Below are 21,804 nucleotides of genomic sequence, written 5' to 3'. Positions count from 1 at the left end.
TTGTAGTTTTTTTTTTTAAACAAAAAACATACTTAATTTTTAAGTGATTGAGAGGCAGAAATAACAAACAAATGTGTACAAAAGAAAACTGACACAGAAGCAATGCTTTTATTATTTAGTGTTGACTGCAACAATAGAATTAAATTACATCCACACTGTTTTTGCATTAAAGAACTACAGTAAACAATATTTTTACAATACTCTGTTAATAAATTATTTCACAATGTACAACTTTTACTGCATGTCAAGAATTACTAGTAGATTCAAAGTGACCACTTGAATAAGAGCTATCATGATCTGGAGTGTTTCTCTCCTATATTGAAACCAATTTTGGAGACAGAAGGGGAACCTGTTCCATTTGAAAAACAATTTGCCTCATATCACTCAGTACTGGGCACTGCCCAACAGCAAGCTTCAAACTGACTCAAATTAATGTCTCAAATCCTTGAATTTCAAATTAAAGTCAAGTGCAAGACCTTAAAAATATGGTTTCATTTAAAAACAAAATCTAATCATCTGACTCTGGCTTTATAATTCTTTCACTCATTTCTATCACACTGCCCTGGAACACATGGGAAATTCAATTTAATTATTTCTGTCATTTTCAGTCATTTTCAAAGCCCAAATCTTTCCATCATCATATTCCCAGCAAAACATGCATTTTCACTGAGATGCACACAATTGTATTTGATCACCTCACACACAACTCTTCAACTCAAAACACCATCCTCCAAAGTCACTGTCCACCGATGTCTATATATCAATATACGTTAAGAGGCCTCGAGCCAACAGTGACGCCGTGCCAGAAGGATCCAAAAGGATTCACAGTCCAAACCTCGTTAAATGGTAGGAGAAGTAGTGTGGCACACGAGGACGGACAACTTCGAGCGAAGGAAGACATATACTCAATAAAAAGTCTAAAAAGTGTAATAAAAAACATTTCGGTCCGAGACCTTCATCACTTGTCTGATGAAGGTCTCAGACCGAAACGTTTTTTATTACACTTTTTAGACTTTTTATTGAGTATATGTCTTCCTTCACTCGAAGTTGTCCGTCCTCATGTGCCACACTACTATATAGTGTGCATACTATATAGTGCGCATGCTCGCTGGTTTACTCTAGTTTGAGCACTCTGGCATGGCTTAGACGATACCACAAAGGTTGGGTCGTTTGGGGTGACCGTCTCGGTTCTCCCCCATCCTAGCATTAGCACTGCACTGATGAGGCCCAGAAGGCCGAAACAGTACTGTCTGCAGTTAGTTATATAAAAAAATATATATATATTATATATATATACATATATATATATATATATATATTTATTAAAAACTGGATCATTGGATAATGCAATTCAAGACTTTTTATTGGCTTAGCCATTATGGTATATCAGCCAATATACCATAATCTACAAATATGGTAAGCGTACGCGTCAGCTTAAAATCAAAAGGGAGCTAAAAAATCCAGTTTCTTCTTACAAAATAATAATTTCTTGAGGGCGTTTTTAATAAAACAATTATTCCACTCGCGCTTGTTGGATTTGAGATGATTATAGCCAACTCAGCGCTACGCGCCTCGTTGGCTATCTATCATCTCATATCCAACGCGCGCTCGTGGAATAATTGTTAAATATATAGGAAAAATATTGTAGTCCACAAGGACGGACAACTGATGAAGGTCTCCGACAGAAACATTTTTATTAAACTTTCTTAGACTTTTTATTTGAGTATGTGTCTTTCTTAGCTCGAAGTTGTCCATCCTCATGTACTACAATATTTTTCCTATTATTTATCGAGGTTTGGACTGTGAATCCTTTTTGATCCTTCTGGCGCGGCGCCACTGTTGGCTTGAGGCCTTTTAACTTGTTAGTTATATATATATCTTATTAGATGTTTTGTTGGGAAGCATCACTGAGTATTTTTACATGTTCTGCTGTATTTTGGCAAGCCTGTAGGGTGAGTCAAATGCAAACAATGAGTAAAAATACCCAGCAATACCACACAACAAATTATCTTATAGGAGATTTATTATCCAACATGTCAGATTGTTATTTCAGTGTGGGCAAATTTTGCAGATATTTCCACAGCACAAATATTACAAGATATTTGTACTCGTCTCATGTGTTATTTGTACTCTACCAAGCACAGTTGGACAATTATTTCTCCTATGTGAATCAGAGTGAGATGGGTTCAATACAGTTGCTAAAATTGTTTTTCCTCTAAGGGTTAATGTTAACCTCTTTAGTCATGTCACAATTCTTCTTGAGTGTACTTGGCAAGAGTTTAATTTCATTTTGAATTTCCACATGCCAGATCCATGAAATATGGTAAAGTAACTCTATAAATAAGTTTTTGTGTCAAAGACCAACAAGAATTACATCATATGCCACTAATGCTGATACCACAACATAACAACACCACAGGAAAACCAAGAATAACCCAGTCATGTGTTTTGATGTTGCAGGACCACCAAGCTCTCCTTTGAAAATCTGAAAATTAGAGCAAATACATACATCAATAACTTATCATTGAAAGCAACAAACTAACATACAATTCTAAGAATAAATGTTTCTATGAAAAGATTTCCAAACACTTTTTTCCAGATAACATGTATACAGTTAAATGTACTGACCCAGAAACTTGCCAATGTACCTTATCAGTCAAAATTCATTATTTCACGATTTGAATTTGGGAATATGGAAAAAAAATCATATTGTTTAGTTTCCACAAGGAAGTCTATTTCTTACTGTAATGAAATTATGCATAAGCATCAACTTACCACTCTTCTAATGACAAGGGTTGTAAGACAAATAAGCCCAAAAGTTGTAAAGACCAGCACTGAGAAAGTTAGATTACCACTGTACACAATGTACTTTGTCTTCTTCACTGCATGATAACAAGTTGATATCACCCATGGCAACCCAAGACCAAGAAACACATTCACACTGTTACTCCCTGGAAACAACAAAGGTATCTTATTACAAAACATAATGAATGTGATACAATGAATATATGAAGTTCATATATTTTGAACTGCGGTTGTAGATATGTATGATGCACGATCCTTGCAGTAGAGAGTGCTATTTTATGCAATAGCGAAAATCAGACCTGAAAAAAATCAGGCCTCCACTGCGAGGATCGTGCATCATACATATCTACAACCGCAGTTCAAAATATATGAACTTCATATATTCATTGTATCTGATTTATCATCACAGGTTTATTACGAATCAACTTAACGGCCTGCTCCCAGTTGGCTTGTTAGCTCAATTGGTAGAGCGCTGCACTAGTATCGCAGAGGTCAGTAGTTCGAATCCCGTACAGGCCTGATTTTTTTCAGGTCTGCTTTTCGCTATTGCATAAATAGTGCTCTCTACTGCGAGGATCGTGCATCATACGCATAATGAATGTATTGTGTGAGTATCTGTGGAGAAGTAATTTTTTAATGTCACAAATGCATAATTAGATGGTGACTGCTGCAGTTGCACAAACCTGTGATATTCCCAATTGATGCATCTGCTCCAATATCTTGCAATGCAGCACTACGACTGGCAAAGGTGTCAGGTAAGCTAGTACCAATTGCTATGATCGTGATTCCTGTAACACTGTTCTTAAGCCCTACAGCACAACCCAGGAGTTTGCCAAGCTGTAAAAGATGACGATAAACTCTTAGCCAACTTGATAGGCTGATTAGAAATACACCAACATGTATTTCATAAATTTTTAATTTTAAAAGGTCTTTGAAGAGATAGCTTTCCTTCATCAGACGTAAGTAAGGGTTACTGTCATTAGTAGAAATCAGTTAATTAGTATCACTTACTGATATATATTTCTTCATTTATGTATTCAATAACTATTAAGAATTCATGAATTGAGCATACCACACACCTGCTCTACCAATGCAGTTAGTCCTGCTATGACTAACAGAGACATGAAAAATGCAGGCCATCCACCGCAACAGTTCCTGAACAGAAAAAACACAGCAAACAGTTATGTACATCAATCACTGAACTTTTCCAAGGTACAATGGTGAAGTTAATGTCTTGTGTGTCTGTCATAATTCTGTTCTCTCCAAAACACAAAAGAGTGCAATTACCAGTATACTAAATGTCTGCAAAGGCAACTTATTATTGAAAACATTAAGGAGTCACCTTGGAGGAATTAACGCAAATAGCACTTTCCAGAAAAAAGTGAGAAAATGGAGGATAAAGTCGATTATGCTGAGTGGTTCTGTGTTTCCTTCGTCATCCTCCTCCCCTTGAATAACCATTGCCCTGATGTGACATGAAGAAAAATGCAATTATTAACTAAAGATAAGACAACTTCGGAACATTTCATCACACAGAAATAAATTTAAAAAATGTAAGTGGACAGAGAGAAATTTTGATGGTGAAATATTCAGCACTTACTCTTCAAACTGTGTTCTCCAACTTTTAGTCAGACTTTGCTCATCCTCTGCTGTCATAATGTTAGCAACTCGCTCAACAATGTTATCAACATCTAGGATGCAAATTGAAATTTAAAGTGAATTCAAATCTGAAATGAAATGGGCTTAGGTTTGATTATCAAGACATGCACCCTTAATGCCGCTGGACTCAACTATGTCTCGGTGGTGTCTTTTCTTTTTATGATAGCAGCGTTGATGATAATAATCATTGTCGTGATAAGAATTTACCCTTTAGCTTCCAGAAGCGATTAACAGTCATGTAACTTCCTCTTACAATAAGCTAGCATACATTATCCACCTAAGAGGTAATGAGAATACTCAGACCTATCAAATAGAAGTTGTTAATTTAATTTAACACCAAATTCTCCAAAAAAATGTGTACGAGCCAGAGGGGAGAATTAAAAAACAAATCATGGGAGTTAAAGGGATAAGCTGTGACTGTTAGGGGTTCACATGGCATTTCCACAAAGTCATCTGCTCTAGCAATGGAATGAAATCAATAATGTTACAAATTAATCCACTAAATGGCTTGAACCCGGGGGTAACATGTGAAGGTGTAGTCTGATCGTCCGAGTGAGTGTAGTCCTGAGAAGGACTGTTGTCGGTGGTAGTGACTGATGTTTCGACAACCTGTGTGGAAGTCATCATCAGAGTCAAGTGAATGATTGTTGTCAGTTGTCAGTTGACAGTAGACAATCTACTGACAACAATCATTCACTTGACTCTGATGATAACTTCTGCACAGGTTGTCGAAACGTCAGTCACTACCACCGACAACAGTCCTTCTCAGGACTACACTCACCTGGACAATCAGACTACACCTTCAAATGTTCCAATTAAATTAAACCAGTTGAAAAAAATTCATGGATGTCAGCTAATGGCTACATCTATTTCCCCCTATCATCTAGAGCATTTCTATGGAGCCAGTGGCTACCTAACTAGCCCAATTACACTTTTCTTGAGTTTCACGACTAAGCAGCTTAGGTAACACATTTTTTTTAACCCTCTAACTCCCAAGATCTAATTATAAATTTTCCCCTCTAGCTGCTACACATTTCCTTGTAAATTGGTGACAAGAATTTGGTGTTCAATCAAGGTAACAACTTCTACCTGATAAGTTTGAGTATTCTGACATTACCTGTCTGCTGGATCATGTATGGATATTATAGGGAGAAGTTACATGTTAATCACTTCTGGAAGTTAAAGATTGAAAAAGCTTACCATTTGTAATGTTTATAACTGCTGCCCTTTTCTGTCCAATTTTAGCTCCTGGACTTTTATCACTCAATAACACTATAAAGTTTTTATTCTATAGAGGAAATTAAACAACATAAAAAGCATTAAAATTGGCCTTCAATTTTTTTCCAGTACCCCTCAGCTTAGAGTGTTTATACCTCAGGGCAGTACCTGCCATCTTAAATTACTAGTGGTCAGTCTAAAAATTTTTCACTTCAACTTTTATGTTCTATTACATTCTACTGCTGGTTTGATAAAACTGTGTACAATCACATGAATCATGCTAATTTAGAGATTCATCCTGCCTTGATAAGAGAAAATCACTTGGCACAATCTGATGTATGGGTAAAAGTTTATGCTATCACTCAATGTACATAAATTGGGGCAATTCTGCAATGGGTTTAGAGTGAAATACATCCAAGCAACTTAATTGTCAGCTGTATTTACAATGTGCAAGACAGCACAGAACTGTATTCCTTGCCATAAACATTCCTCCTCCCTCACCTTCATAAAGTATCACTTGTTGAATCAATTTAATTAACCAAATGAACATAATGATTATAGAGTGCAATTCAATTGAGTGTCATAACACCAAAATAAAAAATATCATGACAGCCTGGCTGGCAATCAAATATGAAATTGCACATCATCATCATCATCATCATGTTTATTTGTTCAAGCAGGTTGAATTTATTGGCAACTGTATAAGCTGATGTGGACCTGCTGTTTTCTCTCCCAACCCACCCCAGGGGAGGACATCCAGCACACAGTAATCTCGTGTGTGGGAAATTAACGTCTCTTACCCCTTACCCTTTAACAGACGGGACCTCTGGCTTTACGTCCTATCCGAGAAGACGAAACAATGTGAGTGAAGTGTCTTGCTTAAGGACTCAACGTTAAGCCCCAGCCAGGAACTCAGAGAACTCTGATGAGAACTCAGAGTAAAAACAAGCCAACTATCCAAAGTGCAGGAAAACACAAATCACCAACTTGTCATTGGGTGGGTGTTATGAAAACGAAGACCCTCGAAAACGAAGACCTAAAGACCTAAGACCCGGTCTTCGTTTTCATAGTACGAAAACGAAGACCCCCGGTCTTCATTTTTGATGACGGGTTCTGCTTTGAATCTGATTAGTTGAGAGAGTGGCACAAGTTTTTTGGACCAATCACAGAGAGAACAAAGCAAAACCACTACAATCCTGAATTACTTGCCGCACTCTATTGAATATTGTTCTATCAACAGTTACCACCTTTCTCCCATCATCCATTACCTTGCAGTCAGGATTCACTCTTATTATTAGTTGTTTGGATGTTTCACCATGTTGAAAATACAACTTTCCACCGACTGCCTCTTCATAATCACACTTCTTCTGTTGAAGTTCCTCTTCCGTCCCACCGCAGCCTGTGCCATTCCTAAACAACATAACATCAGATCAGATGAATGTATGCTGTGCTGGATTTTAGTTACATTGACTGTTTCAGACTCCTTCTGAATTGCATGAGGATGTTTGAGATTCTAATTAAATTTTGCTTTTTTTTTACCACTTACATGGTATTGTAAGTCAGAGTGACCATGCCATCACACCCCTTCCTTCTAATTATAGTGCAAGTGACATCACTGGTTACTACATTGGCGTGATAACTTGCATCTTCAAAGGAGAATTCACCAGGCTCTGAAAGACAACACAGGACTGCATTCAAGTTGCAGACAAAGTGTTATTATTATATAGCTGCCAGTGCCCATAGGCAATTTGAAGTGAATCCTGTGTTCAGATTGGTTACCCAAGTGGACAAGATGGGCTCAACCTGACTACTTGGGATACCCGCTATGATCCCACACAAGAGAGAAAGGGCTTTGAGTGGACATACAAAGTTTGTAACTTTTGTACAATGTCAGCAATGAAATTGCAAAAAAGCGGTAGTCAAGACAGTCAAAACAAAGAAAACATACTATTAGATGACCCTTGTAGGTTTATTTTGCTACAAACACAGTTGGCTTTCTTTCCCAGCTCTCAAAACAAGTCATTCATGATTCATGTTAATTAAAATTGTTTTATTTGCTTTAGAATCCTTTCTTGACCAAGCTTGTGCAGTCAAGATGGCTGGATAATAGCCTCATTCTTTTTTAGCATTTTTAAGGACATCCACTTTGTCTGATCCATCAGTAAAAACCAAAAAAAAAAAACAACTCAGCTAATATCCAGCTGTCTTGACCTCACAGTTGGTCAGTAACCTGTATATATACACATAAATTATTCAATTCTTGGAGTTTTTTCAAATACAGATTCAAGTAACTTTCACACTGCACTTAATTCACATTACCATCATCATCTATTATTGTGATCCTAGCCAAGTTTGGTTCTCCCAGTTCAACAGTTCCCACGGGATTTTTTAACAGCACGTAGAAGTCTTTTTCCAGTGCATATCCATCATGATGAACTATTGTAACTGTCAATATTTTCTTGGTTTCTCCTGGATGAAATGTCTGAAAATCACATTAGGAACAACATGAAACAAACCAAAACAAAGGAGAATGAAAAACAATTGATAACGATGGTGATATGTCAAAACAAAACTATGCACAACATCAACCTTAAACACATCAAGGCTAAGAGCTAGGAAAATGTCATGTTAAATAACATTATTATAAAAATAATTATGATAATGTGAACACTAATGATAAGAATTGTGAAAAAAAAACCAAGCTGGGTTAAAATCTAAAGAGCAAAACTTTGGCATTAGCTGCCTCTGTCTTCAGAATTCCTTGCAAACATCGATCTGCCCCATCCTCAGATAAAAACCAAGAAAGGATTACACATTCAAATTGGTTTTCTTTCATGTTCATTCTTACTTCAGGCTTTTACATGACTATAATTATTATAACATGTAGGCAAAGTCAAAACTTGAGAAATGTTGGTCAGTAGTGCCTCTAAGGATGGCCTGGATCTCATGCAGTTAAAAATGAAGGATTTGTAACAACATTATTTCACTCACCAATGTGCCTTTTAAACTATGGTAGTCCTTTCCATGTTTAGCACTTCCATCTCGAGTCTCGTAATCCACATAAAATGATCTAGCTTTTGACTGGGCAGGATCTTCCACAAGTTGAAATTCACTGTTGTTCTTGGTAGACACTGCATCTTGTATGTTATATACCCTTTCCCTTGCTAGTATATCTCCATTTATTTTTGGAGTTGACAAAGGAACACCATTACTTCCCTATCAAAAACTGGGCAATGTTAAAATATCTTACAAGTACTAGATGAAGATTTAAAGGAAAAGAAACATGTTTTACAAGTTTCATGCACAGTTTACACCATCTGCTATACATGCAAAAAGATGACTAAAATCAACATTAAGTTAAAATGTCACAACATTTCAAGTTTTTAAACTGACAACTACAAGTACCCTAGTTCATAAAATGGCTGGAAAATTTGTGTAATTTAATTCAATTTCACTGTACAGTCAAGCTAATTAGTCAAGAAACTACACTTGATCTTGCTGATAAATCATGATCAAGCAACTCTAAACCATCTTTCATGCCCTCCAACCTTTGTATCTTGCCGAATACACACAAGTGCATGAAGCAATCTTCATTATTTGAAAAAAAACCTCATGCAGTAACAAAGATCTGATGGCAAAAGTATTTCATTCGATTATTAAATCAACAAATGATAGAGGATTTTTAAGGAGAAGGTAAAAAAAAGTACATAGTTTGCAAAGTTACGACAAACTTCAGTGGTACTATAGATAATTAAAATTTAAAAAACTGAAACAAACCGGAAAATCAGCTTTGATGATTGGAATTGTAAGCTGTTCCGACTTGCCATTAAGAATGGGTGTTGATGGATCATAAGGGGCTGCTAATTGAAAATTTTTACATGGAATGCAAGGCGATCTGTTGAAAGGAAAACATTGTAAGTTATAAATTTGGGAATTAAAAGTCAACTTGGAAAATCAACATCAGCAGAGCTGATACTCTTATTCTCACTGACTTGGTTATATTTGCACAAACCTTATTATCCTTTGATTGAGTTGCACTTCTATTGATAGTTTCTTTGCACTTTTTAAAACTGAATACGATGCTGCACTAAAGCTGAAGGCTTTTTCATCTATTGAAAAAAATTTGAATTAACATCTACTAAAAGAACGGAATGCTATCTATTAAACCAGAATTTCTCATGGTTTATATAATTTGGTTGTGTGACAAGATAAATGTCTTGATAATAGTTACATCCTGTGATGCATAAAAGGCAAAATGCAGTTAATTCGTAAGAAAAACTGTCACATGAAATTCAATATTTAGTTAATAATCTTGGATTGGCCCTCTTATAATTCTGCTTGACTGTGTACCAAGGCTAGATTTCCTCTTGTAAAATGGTAAGAGCACACAACTCCCACAAGCTTAGTTCTGGTTACATATCAATGATTTCTTAAATGATCATAAAATTGACTACAAAATAAGATCTACCAGAGCCTACCTTGAAATCAATACATATTTCTCTTTAAATTGTTAACAGTAAATGAGGCACTTTTTTAAGAGCAGGGGATGGGATATGCATAAGTTACCTCCGCCAAAAACTATAGATCCATAAAGAGATTTTGACAGCATATTTAATTGTTCTTCCTGGTCCTTAGCAGGTTCTTTGATACCAGGTTTCTGTCTTGTAATGCTGCGCAATGCAACATGTCGAAAGCTGTAAATTAATCAAATAAGTAAGAGGGCAAGGTTTTAGCTACTCCTTTCCCCCACAGCTGTGCCATTGGACCTAACAGGTATATTGCTACTCTCCCGTGAAAGGATGCTAGTCTATGGCCAGTTTCATGACTGGACGGAAAATGTGTGCACTCGAAGTACCTCCCGTTGTCCCATGCAAAGCCTTAGAAAAGTTTTCTAAGTCTTTGTATGGGACAACGGGAGGTACTTACAGTGCACACATTTTCCGTCCTGTCATGGGCTGACAACAGACTGGGAAGTAACCTGCTTCATTGTTTTTCTACTGAGGGCACATCATTATCGATACATCTGATTGGAGAGATAATCAATAAGTTTTGGGTTTACCACCCACCAACCAAAGTGCAACCACCAACCATAGCCTGCAGTGATGAAATAAGGCTCCTGGATAAAATTTCAAGTGAGGCAGCTCAAAGTGAATGATTGTCACAGGGTAACCTCAAAAGTGCCTGTAATTGTGCTTTACCAAGCCATTACCAACCAAAAATCCAGCCAGCAATTGCTGCTTTCTCATCTGGCAAACTTCACCAGTAGCTTACCCTAAATGACAACTCTGAACCTGCACCAGACCCTCTCAATAAGAAATCCAACATTTTAAAGAGAAGGTCATCACCTCTCCCCAAAGAAAATTCAATAGAATGAAAAACAACACATAAGTACATGAAACTACTACAACGTCAATGATCAAACAAACAGTTACAGCACAGTAAAACACATACCGTGCTCTAGACGAAGCACTGTTTTGTGATTGCTGTGTCAACTGTTTAAACTGCTTTAGGGCTAAGGCAACATCAGCGACTGTTTTATTGTCATTATGATCAGGATTTGATTCTTTCCACAAATTCACAACACCCCTAGAAACAATGAAGAAGTTTAATTAGTAAAAGAAGGAGGGGAGGGGGAATTTTAGGACATGTTACTACAAAATTTTCCTGATCCACACTGGCCAGTGATATTCCTGTGATCCCTTGTCATGGACAGTCAATTTTCTATGGTCCCACCCCCCTCTTTATACTCTGTTGGCCACAACTTATCCCTAATGAAACTTTCTCCCTAAAATGCCATGTGGTCCTCCAAAAAAAAAAATCTTCAACCACCCCCCCCTCATATAACAAGCCCATTAACTTCAGATAAATTATGTGAAAAAAAATATGATTTGCTTGACAGGTGAAATAAAATGTAAACAATGATAATCATAAATCAATAATAACAATAAATAAATATTACACTGACCTAATTCTATCCTTGCTTCCATTCAAGTCATTTTCACTTTGAAACATAAGTTGAAGTAAATGATATTAGGGGCCGACCATTTAACTTTTGAGGGGGGGGGGGAATTGGGTGATTTCTGGTCATCAAGATTTTTTTTTCTAGCAATCTGCTGTGCAGGATATTTTTTTTTTTTTGATTTTTTGATACATTTTTTCTGTTACATTTGGGCTGCATGCAATTTTTTTTCCTCCAACAAGCGCTTGCAGGAAATTTTTTTTTCAAAATCACCCACCCCTCTCCCCTCAAAAGTTAAATGGTCGGCCTCTCAGTCCACTGTGAATTGATAGCTCATGCTAAGAGGTGGCGGCTAGGGTAGTATGTAGAACCAGAGGCTATTTAAGTTTTCAAAACTTTTACTGGCCCGATAGGACCGCTGGTTACAGCGTACCGTTCTAGGAAAAACTTTATGCAATACACGATTTTTATTCGATAGAGATGATTCTTGTAGAAAAAAAAGCAATCCTAGGAACTAATTTCGATCTTATTCCTTGAAAAGTGTGTTTTCTATCTCAACACACAAAAAGAAAAAACTTGATGAAAGATAGCATAGAGAAATGTAATAGTTGAAGAGGATTTACCGATGATAGAAGTGTCTGGTTGGAACTGAGACTATCGGTAATTTCATTCATGCTTACCTAAATCTTTGCTGCTCTAAAGCCCTAAGTTCCATCGACCGATGAGTCATCATCGGACTACCAGGTTCTGTGAGCCCGATCACGCGAACCTACACAACAAACAGACAAACAAACAAATATATACCGTCTGAATATATAATCCCTGCATTCTTCTCTAAGAAACTGACAAGCTGAAATCTGTTACTCCCTAACGGAACTGTCCTGTAGTTGGGCGAGCCAAATGCTTTAAAAAAGCAATCGATAGAACGTTCGGCAAAAACTCTATTCAATGTGGTAGTAAAATTCAAAAGTCAGCGATGTGACTGAGCCATGCAAAAAGTGATCAGCGGCCTTATGTGGAACTTGCGCAAAGCGTGGATTTTTTCGGGAGTTCCATATACGCATCAACTCTTCCCACGAAGTTTTGGCGGTAAAAAGTTTCCCAGCTGATAACATGGGGGCATACTAGCCGACGTAAACATCTTTGTTTGCAAGAAAAGCCTTTTACAAACACTTCTACTTCGGTAGAATCGAAACAGGTACTGTTTCAAACTCCAGACTCGAGCGGCAGTAAGTAAGTACTCTAATTTGTTAATATCGCTGAAAAATCGAGTCTATGATTTTTATTCTTATGAGGTCTTCTTCACCCAAAAGTTTTCTTTACTCCCTGTGGAAAAAAGATGGCGTCATCATCAGATAAAAAAACTGAACGATGGGATGGTTATATTTCATTGTACCTATAAGCATCGCACGCGCATTTGATACTGTAAGGTCAAAAACGCTACAAACTAAGCTTATCCAAAATCGTTAATTACATAACATTCTACTTGATTGGAATCTCATCAAGGAAAGAACTGATTAGCTGGAATGTGGTCAGAAAATAAATAAGGTTTACGCTTGGTTTTCTCACGGATTAACTACATTAACTAAAAATTGAAAGGAGCGAACTGTTGCGGTCGTTGCCCTGAATGCTGCATACTGTTCGCGTAGTTCAGTGATTCATCAGTGTACCTAATTTTAGACGTAAACGTCTGAGAAGGAATATTTCAGCCCTAACACCTGCGGAAAGCTGCAGAAGTGATGTTCAGAATGATTAAAACCCGAAATGGTCGAGCGAACCGTTTGAACCAGTCAAAAAGAGATTTGAAAAATGTATGTCAATCTTGAAAGGAGCGATTTTTAACCTCGATCTGCAGAGCTAAAAGAAACCCTGAAAACGTGCGTCTTTATTTGGCAAGTTACTTATCTCACACTGTCTTGATTGACTCAGTGAATGAGTAAGCAGTGTAGCATATTATTTTTCCTTAAAACAAAACCGTTGCAGTGACCGTATCGGATTAACGTTGTTTACGGAATGGAAGTGTGTTTGTTTGGAAAGAGACAACGTGAATACTTTTATAAAAATTGTCAATCATTATAAGCTTGTAAGTAAACGCTAGAATACGAATTCCGCTAGGTGATGTCGGTTGCCAGCAGAAATTTTTGTAGAGAGTTTTAGAAAACAAATAAGCAGAAAAGCAAACAGACTTGAAGTACTGCGAATTCTCACGGAAACCGGTTGCCGCTGTAATTGAATTGAACAGTATCAAGTAATTGAACTGGACAATGTGCTTAAATTAAAATTATTTCAAACCACTCACCTCAGGACTCTCAACGCTTAGAATTCTTCCCCGCTTGCACCACCAGCCGTTATCCTGACACCACGATGTAATCACGAGCAGAGGGAAAAAACTCAGCGTCACGAACGCTTCCCATAACTCGATCTCGTCTGGCGAGGACCATTTCAACACCACTAACAGCCAGACATACGCGAACAGCGACCACACAGAAGTGACAATAAAGACTCCAAATTCACGAATCTTTTTAACAGTTCCGCTGGGAACGCTTACCACACAAAGTGCAGTGATAAGCAGCAGATTAAACGAAGCTGATCCGATTATAGTGAAAGTACCAAGACCGTCTTTGTCTTCCTGTGATGCATCCGGAATGTTTCCCAGATTTTGAATGGTTTCAACCACCGCGAGGAGTATCTCCGGCGCTGAAGATCCGAGCGCCATTAGAGTCAGATTAGCAACAGTTTCATTCCATACAAACACTTCGATCTCTACGCGTTCTTGTTTCTCCGAATCGTATCGCGTAACTTTGCGTTTTTTACTTGTTATTACCTCAATAGAGCTCATGAAAATATCGGCGATTATAGCGATACCTAGAAATAGATAAAACATGGCAACTGTGTAAAGAAACCCTCGCACTCTATCACTCCACAAGTTTTCCGCTGGTAGTAGAAGCCAGCTTTTAAAACACGGAGTTTCAAACTCCACGACGTATCCTTTCGAGTAATTCGTGAAATAGACCATAATTGCACTTGACAAGGTCGCTAACTTATTACTTGATCCAAAACAAATTCACTTAACGCTCATGAAAGGACTTGGTCAGCGATCGTAAAAGAGCCAAGAAAATGTAGCAAGAATCGTACCCTTCCAAGCGATCGTACGCACGTTTTCTTCGTCATGCGGTCAAAAAAGTTGTAATGATAAACCAACATGATGGTTTCTCTCTGATTTCAGGTCGTCTTGTTGTGATAATGAATAAATATGCAGCCAGACATCTATCTGGTCAATCTTTTCATTCCACGCCGTGTCTGATCTCTCCCTTCGCCGCCATGGATTGGGTCCCCCAAACTTTCTACAACTCCTATAACAAATAATACAACATAGAGAACGAATTGTCACGGCAATAGCATTTGCTTTTTCCATCAAACACTGTCTGCGCCATGGATTATGAACGACGTCACCACCTGGCTCTCACTAAAGAACCCGTCACCTTGACAACAGCAAACAAAGGCTCAGGTGCTTATTTGCAGAAAAGATTTGTTTACTCGCTTGTCAGTTCACTAAGTTAACGATGACAGCTGTTTGAGATGCAAATGAATATCCTTAGTCGTAGTTATTGACTTTCGTTAACGTATATTGTTAACCACTTTTTGATTGAAACCGGCTTCGCCAGACATGTTCTCCTCAAAACGTACTAATTTGTATTAACTTTGTGCCATAATCATTTCCTCGATAGCGACTAACATGTGGAAGCCAAAGCGAATATACCCTCCGCGCTGTGTTAATTTAGGAGATTTGAGTGCACAATAGTCAACAAAGAACTGAAGGCAATGCTATTGTCTTTTGGCCTTAAACAGCTAATCAAGGATCCCACGAGGGTAACGCAAGATTCAAAAACACTGCTAGATGTGATTTACACAAATCGCCCTCAGAATGTTTATAGTGTTAAAACCATTCCCGCCGGCTTGAGTGACCATGATATGATTGGCTGTGTCCGGAAGCTGCATAACCATAAATTCCAGCCAAGAACCATCACCTGTCGAAACTATGCTAATTATGATCCTATATCCTTTTGCAATGATTTACGGTCCAATAGTCTCACACCTGTCTTTCAATCCTCCTGTGTTAATGAAGCATGGTCTTTTTTGAAAGCCATTCTGGAAAAATGTATTGATAAGCATGCGCCAGCTATAAAGAAGAGGATCAAAGGGAAACTCTGCCCATGGCTTACACAGAAGGTAAAGCAAGAAATGAATACCAAAGATCAGCTTTTGAGAAAAGCGAGAAAGACAAATCGTGAAATTGACTGGTCTTCGTACAAACGCCAACGAAACAAAGTTAACGGTATGGTAAAAAATTGCAAAAGCAGGTATCACCGTGAACTCTTAGAGGAGACTGTGGGTTCACCTAACAAATTTTGGTCAGCTATTAAAAAACTATACCTTACAAAGTCTACAAAGGAACCAGGAGCAGCTTTTCTCGTTAATGGAGCAGTAGAAACCGACAAAGAGGTTATCGCAAATTCGTTCTGCAAATTCTTCACTGATGTTGCGGGATCTCTAAAAAGAAAGATATTCCCTCTTTGTAATTTTGTCTGGAAAAGGCCCCTTACAATAGACACTCAGCAGCCGCTAGAGAACTTTGAGTTTAGATCAGTCTCGGATAAGGTTGTCTTTAATGCATTTAAGAGCCTTAAGAGAAATAAGTCCTCTGGCCTTGACAACTTTCCTTCTGGAATGTTAAAGGACTCTGCTGATATAATAGCCAAGCCTCTCACGCATATAATTAACCTGTCTCTCGCAACAGGGTCTATACCTACTGACTGGAAAGCGGCTAAAATTGTACCACTTTTTAAATCTGGTTCAATGGCCGAAATCGACAATTATAGGCCTATTTCAATACTTCCTTCAATGTCAAAGATCCTGGAGAAAGTGGTATTTAAGCAGCTGATGGCTCATTTTGAACAGAATGGTCTACTTTCTCATTTTCAGTACGGCTTCCGTCGCATGCGCTCTACTGAACTGGCCGTTACTCATCTAACCGATGTTATCAGAAGAGAAGGTGAGAATGGTAACCTGACAGGCTGTGTTTTCATCGATCTATCAAAGGCGTTTGACACCATCAGTCACTCTGGCCTCCTGAGCAAGCTTTCAACTTACGGAGTTCGTGGAACAGAACTCGCATGGTTCACTGATTACCTTTTCTGCAGATCACAAGTTGTCCAATATAAAGGCGTGCTATCAGAACCTCAACCCAGTCTCACAGGTGTTCCTCAGGGAAGTATCCTGGGTCCTATCTTATTTATTATCTTTTTCAACGATGTACATAAACCGCTTCAACACTCGAAGATTATCACTTATGCCGACGATTCAGTCATCTATACCTCTTCTAAAGATATTGATACTATACAGAGAGGCCTTAGCGAGGATATGAATAACCTGTGCGAGTGGTTTAAAGACAACGAACTGATCATTAACCTAAAAAAGGACAAGACGGAGTCTATGTTATTTGGAACAGCTAAAAGAATCAACCTTCAAGACAAGGAACTTAAACTTTCTGTTAATGGGACACTCATCAATAACACCTCTACCTGTAAGTACTTAGGTGTTCACCTTGACTCATCACTAAACCTTGCATCACATTTTGACCGAATCTATAAAAAAGCTGCAACCAGAATTAATCTCTTGCGATCAATTCGTCCTTTGATCGACCAAAAGTGTGCAGAATCGATCTATAACACTATGATCGCACCTATTTTTACCTATTGCGGAACACTTGGTCTTAGCTTTCCGGATTACCGAAAGGAAATGATAAAGAACATCGAACGACGAGGCTTTAAAGTTATTGGCAATAGTTCTTTTAATCCCCCATCCGTGAACAATTTGATTAAGCGTAAAAGCTGTTTGTTTGTTTTGGACTGTCTCCTGAATAATGTTTGCACACCCTTTAAGAACTACTTCGAAAGACTGGTTCATTCTAAGGCCACTAGGAATAACGGTATATCAGTGAAATTACCCAAAGTACGTTTAGAATTTGGTAAAAAGAGCTTCTATTACCAAGGAGCAAAGACTTTCAACAACCTGCCTGCTGAACTAAGGTCGTTAGATTCGAGACTGAAATTTAAGAACAAATTGCGAGATTATTTTAGTTAAAAATTCGATCTAAACGTGGTTATAGGTATCCTTTTTCAGAGCATTTTATTTTATTGTTTGCTTTTCTAGACCTTAAGATCAATGATTATATCTTGTTAAGTTTTATTTTATTTATTTATTTATTATTTTGACAGGACCCCAAGGACAACAGTGTTACACACTGATGGGTTTTCAATCCTGTATAAAAATTCGTTATTATTATTATTATTATTGTCTCCGTTTGTATGGTTTTCTTTCTTTGAAATACAAATCTTTAATAATTTTGACGGGAATTAAATGAATAGCTCAGGAAATTTTCTCATCACGAAATTTTACCGTCCGAGTTCACTGGTTGGTAGTTAGAAAGACCTATTTCTGTTTGGTCGACTTTTATCATAACAGGAAGAAACTATTAAATTTTATCATTGCTTTGTTTTGTTCTGTAATTTTTCTTCATTTGTTCCAGCATAAAAAAAAAGCGTACATACAGTTTTTATTTCCTTTACTTTATAAGCAGTTAACAGCTGCGATAAAGAATCTTAGGTGGTTCGCACTTCCTTGGAAGTGAGTCACTGTATATTGTTTTAATATCTTCCCTAAGTCACGGAAGACGAAAAGGAAGTTCTGTTATTACACGCTTTTGGCGGATTACATATTGCCATGTGAAACAGAAGGCAAGGCTGGTTATTAGCGATTAGAATCTCTGGGAAATACTTAAATCATTATTTGAGCTCCGAACGTTCCTCCTCTGCGAGGGGTTTTCGAGCGTCCTCCGCCTTAGTTACCAGTGAATAATATCAGTAAATGACTGACTCAGTGGTTGATGGTTAAAATTAACGGTTTCACAATTAGTTTGCTTGACAAGCGTTGTCTGAAAACGAATTAAAGTTCATTTTGTGTAGAGTTCGCAAATGATTGGCTGTAAGAATGTATCGATCTGTGACAGTTAGTAATTAAAAGCATTTTCGTGTTATCCTTGCGACAGCGATGCTTGCAAATTAATGGTATATTCCCCACTTGAAAACGGGTTGACTGAGAAGTTGTGCTGGTCTGGCCCCGTATGTGATTTGCGAAAACGATAGCTTCCCTTCTAACAACGTAGAAACGTTTGAGCGCAAAATGAACTGAATATGAGCAAAGAAAATTTTTAATTGATAACAGCTTTAAAAAGAAAAAAAACTCTCCTTCAGATCACCGGTGTATTCGTGGAAAGAAAGAAATTTTACTCTAACGCTTTTATAGCGGTAACGTGTTCTCCAGTATAAATACCTTTAATTACCACTTGACTAGCAGAACGTAAAACTGAATGGAAAATCGTCAAACAGGCAAATTTAGTGCTAAAATAGCACACCGAAGTAAGAAGCTCTGGTGCAATATTCAGTTCTGTTAAGAATTGAACGTAGCAGAACGTAAAACTGAACGGAAAATCTTCAAACAGGCGAATTTAGTGCTAAAATAGCACACCGGAGTAAGAAGCTCTAGTGCAATATTCAGTTCTGTTAAGAATTGAAAATTTTATGTGAGAGCATACATTTGTGTTTCTCGCCTGTCTTGTTCGTGGCGATGATACGGGACGTAATCTGAACTGTTACATAATGTTGATGTCCTCTTATTACGAGCGCTATATCTCCATTTGGTCACAGAAAGCCGATTGAAGAGATAAAACACCTTTTTATCACATCTTAAAGTAAAATCGATGTAATGCTCTTACAAATTTCTTCTTTCAGCTCATTACACATCTTATAAACTCATTAGTAATACATAAATTCCGTCATTTTTCAGCTAAAACGAAGCTCTCGACCGACTTACTGTAATGAGTCGGTGCTAAAGTTAAAAAATGCAAGTGATAGAATAATTTTTAGGTCCTTCTTCGAAATTATCAAAAGCAGCTTAGTAAAAAACACTGTTGTACCTTCCGTTAATAGGCTAGCTTGCTGTTCTAAAGTAAAAGCTGTATGTGTGAGCCTTAATCAAGCGGTGCCGGATTGTATGCAGACTTCCTCTAGTCCTCTTGAACGACTGTCAGTTCACTTCTATCGAGCAATAAATGTTTTTTTTTTTTCGTTGAATATGGCAATTCCTCGCCTTTATTAACTCTTTGAGCAACATACCGATCAGTTGTAATGACTGCGTCGTGAGTCTTTCTTTACAGGGTGCCTTCAAGTACTTAAAAAAAAAAAAAAGCCCTCCGTTTGGTAGTTTTTTTCTTACAATTGCAGCAGATTTAGACGTTCATATCTCGATTCATTGATACTCGAAAAGTTGAGGTTTTCTGTCACACACAAAGAATAAGCTAAATTTTGGCTTTTTATTGGGAAATATGAAAATCCTTCGACTTTATTGTATAAAATTACTGGTGTTCTTTAAAGCGAGTTAATGTGCTGAGCTTTGGTAATTAGGAAAATGTTTTCATAACCATTTCTCCGGAAGTCTCTGGTCGCCAGATCTTGCTCATTAATTTTCGCAGAGAGAGAGTTTCAATGGAAATCTCCTTACTTTCATTTAACGAGAGTTTTAAATCGTAATATAAGGTGTATCTCCTTTGTTTTCACGCACCATTGAATGAAATGGGACAACCATCAAAATTTTGAACACAAGAAATTCGAGTGGGATGCCTTGAAAAATATGATGTTAATAAGACAAGAATTTGACTTCAATGCGTCATTGATCTTAAACGGATTTCCATGCTTGTTCTCAAGACAATACGCAGCGAGAACCAGCAAATGTAGCTTTCCTTCTTTTTCCTCTTTATCTGTCTTTTTTTACGTTTTTAACAATTTATGATTTCTTTATCTACATTTGAATTTGAATCGCATTCAATATCGCTTTTGGGCGTTCGTGAAAAAATTTGCATGTGCCCTTTTTTCGATTGCTAGTTACTCAATTCCAGTTTAAATTTCCTGTTTTTTGAAGCTTCTTTTCTACTCTAGATCTTATTAAGTCATGATCTCGGAAGTTTGTTACTAATGCGCATTCTGGCTATACGTACCCCGGCGGTGTCTGAAAAAACGGTTTGAAACTTATCGACTAAAAATGGTGACCTCAACCTTTCCTCCCCAAAAAATTACAGATATTGATCAATCGTTTTATATCTGTGACAAAAGATACTAGATTTTGATCAAAACTATCACGCAATAACGAAACTAAGCATTAGTCAATCGATGATAGAAATTTAGAGTTCCCGGCCTAGAGTACCAAAAATAGCAGCTGGAAACAACTGTCAGCATTATGGCTCTAAAGCCAGCAGTATGGCGAAAACGTATTGTTTCTGACCCGGCTATCTTTTGAACAGTGCTAGTCTACATTCATTTCGTTTTGGAACAAGCAATTTAGGCCCATCCTAACGGGGTATTAATCGCAAAGTTTAAATTGGAAAACAAACGTGGTTACACAAGCGCCGGGAAATATTTTCCACACTGTTCCCATGGCTACAAACACTTTATACCCAAGAATTCTGCTAAGTTAATTGCGGTAAAACATTGAAAATCGGAAGCTTAAGGCATTGAGGAACTGGAGAGAAATATGCGCGACTCGAATCAGGAAACAAGCATTTCTACTAGTCTTGTCGTGTAAAATTTTGATTATTTTCGTTGTTGCAAATTTCAGAAACTTATTTGCAGAAATGATTTACTAAACAACAAGCAAAAGAAAATGATAGGTGATATTTTGTTGATATTTTTCAGTGATCAGAAGATATAATAAATCAACGCGACTCAAAGTTGAATTCCAAGATTTACCTCTGTGGGAAATCCACTTCGAGAGGTTGCGACGGCGGAGCAAATTTGCACTAATTTTAAGATTTGTACAACAAACGACAGCACAGAGCCGTATTAAACAGTTATGTGAATATACTTACCAGACGGGCGAAAACGAAAGTGGAAAATTTTCAGGGTTTTTCTCTTTGATTCCGCCTTCAATATCTGCCGCTTTTACTGTTGGCAGTGTTGTTCACTGAAGCTTGTTAATAAGCGCACGACGTACTTCGCACAACCTTGTCTCGTTTGAGCGAAGGAACTGTATGCGTAATGAGATGGTTTTAA

The 21,804-nt window shown here is 37.5% G+C and overlaps 1 protein-coding gene across 3 annotated transcripts; it reads right to left on the bottom strand.

Moving 5' to 3' along the window:
* Positions 1-1,342: 1,342 nt before the first annotated feature.
* Positions 1,343-21,786, bottom strand: LOC111321715 (sodium/calcium exchanger 2). Of its 3 annotated transcripts, XM_022924677.2 has the most exons (20): positions 21,621-21,784; positions 14,777-14,994; positions 13,941-14,506; positions 12,322-12,410; positions 11,648-11,683; positions 11,134-11,268; positions 10,249-10,376; positions 9,695-9,791; positions 9,460-9,577; positions 8,674-8,898; positions 8,002-8,164; positions 7,229-7,352; positions 6,951-7,092; positions 5,665-5,752; positions 4,406-4,496; positions 4,148-4,270; positions 3,885-3,960; positions 3,489-3,642; positions 2,776-2,951; positions 1,343-2,485 (listed from the first exon to the last, which is right to left on the bottom strand). In XM_022924677.2, exons 3-20 carry the CDS (start codon positions 14,478-14,480, stop codon positions 2,354-2,356), a joined length of 2,637 nt encoding a protein of 878 aa, XP_022780412.2. In that variant the 5' UTR covers positions 14,481-14,506; positions 14,777-14,994; positions 21,621-21,784; the 3' UTR covers positions 1,343-2,353. The 3 variants fall into 3 exon arrangements, with proteins under 3 accessions (XP_022780412.2, XP_022780410.2, XP_088613300.1); XM_022924675.2 differs by having other exon boundaries at positions 13,941-14,994; positions 21,621-21,786; XM_088757174.1 differs by lacking the exons at positions 11,134-11,268; positions 11,648-11,683 and having other exon boundaries at positions 13,941-14,994; positions 21,621-21,786.
* Positions 21,787-21,804: the final 18 nt, after the last annotated feature.

This window comes from Stylophora pistillata, chromosome 4, assembly GCF_964205215.1.
Source record: "Stylophora pistillata chromosome 4, jaStyPist1.2, whole genome shotgun sequence".
In the NCBI taxonomy this organism is placed as follows: Eukaryota; Metazoa; Cnidaria; class Anthozoa; order Scleractinia; family Pocilloporidae; genus Stylophora; species Stylophora pistillata.
This window is presented reverse-complemented; position numbering and strand designations above follow the sequence as displayed.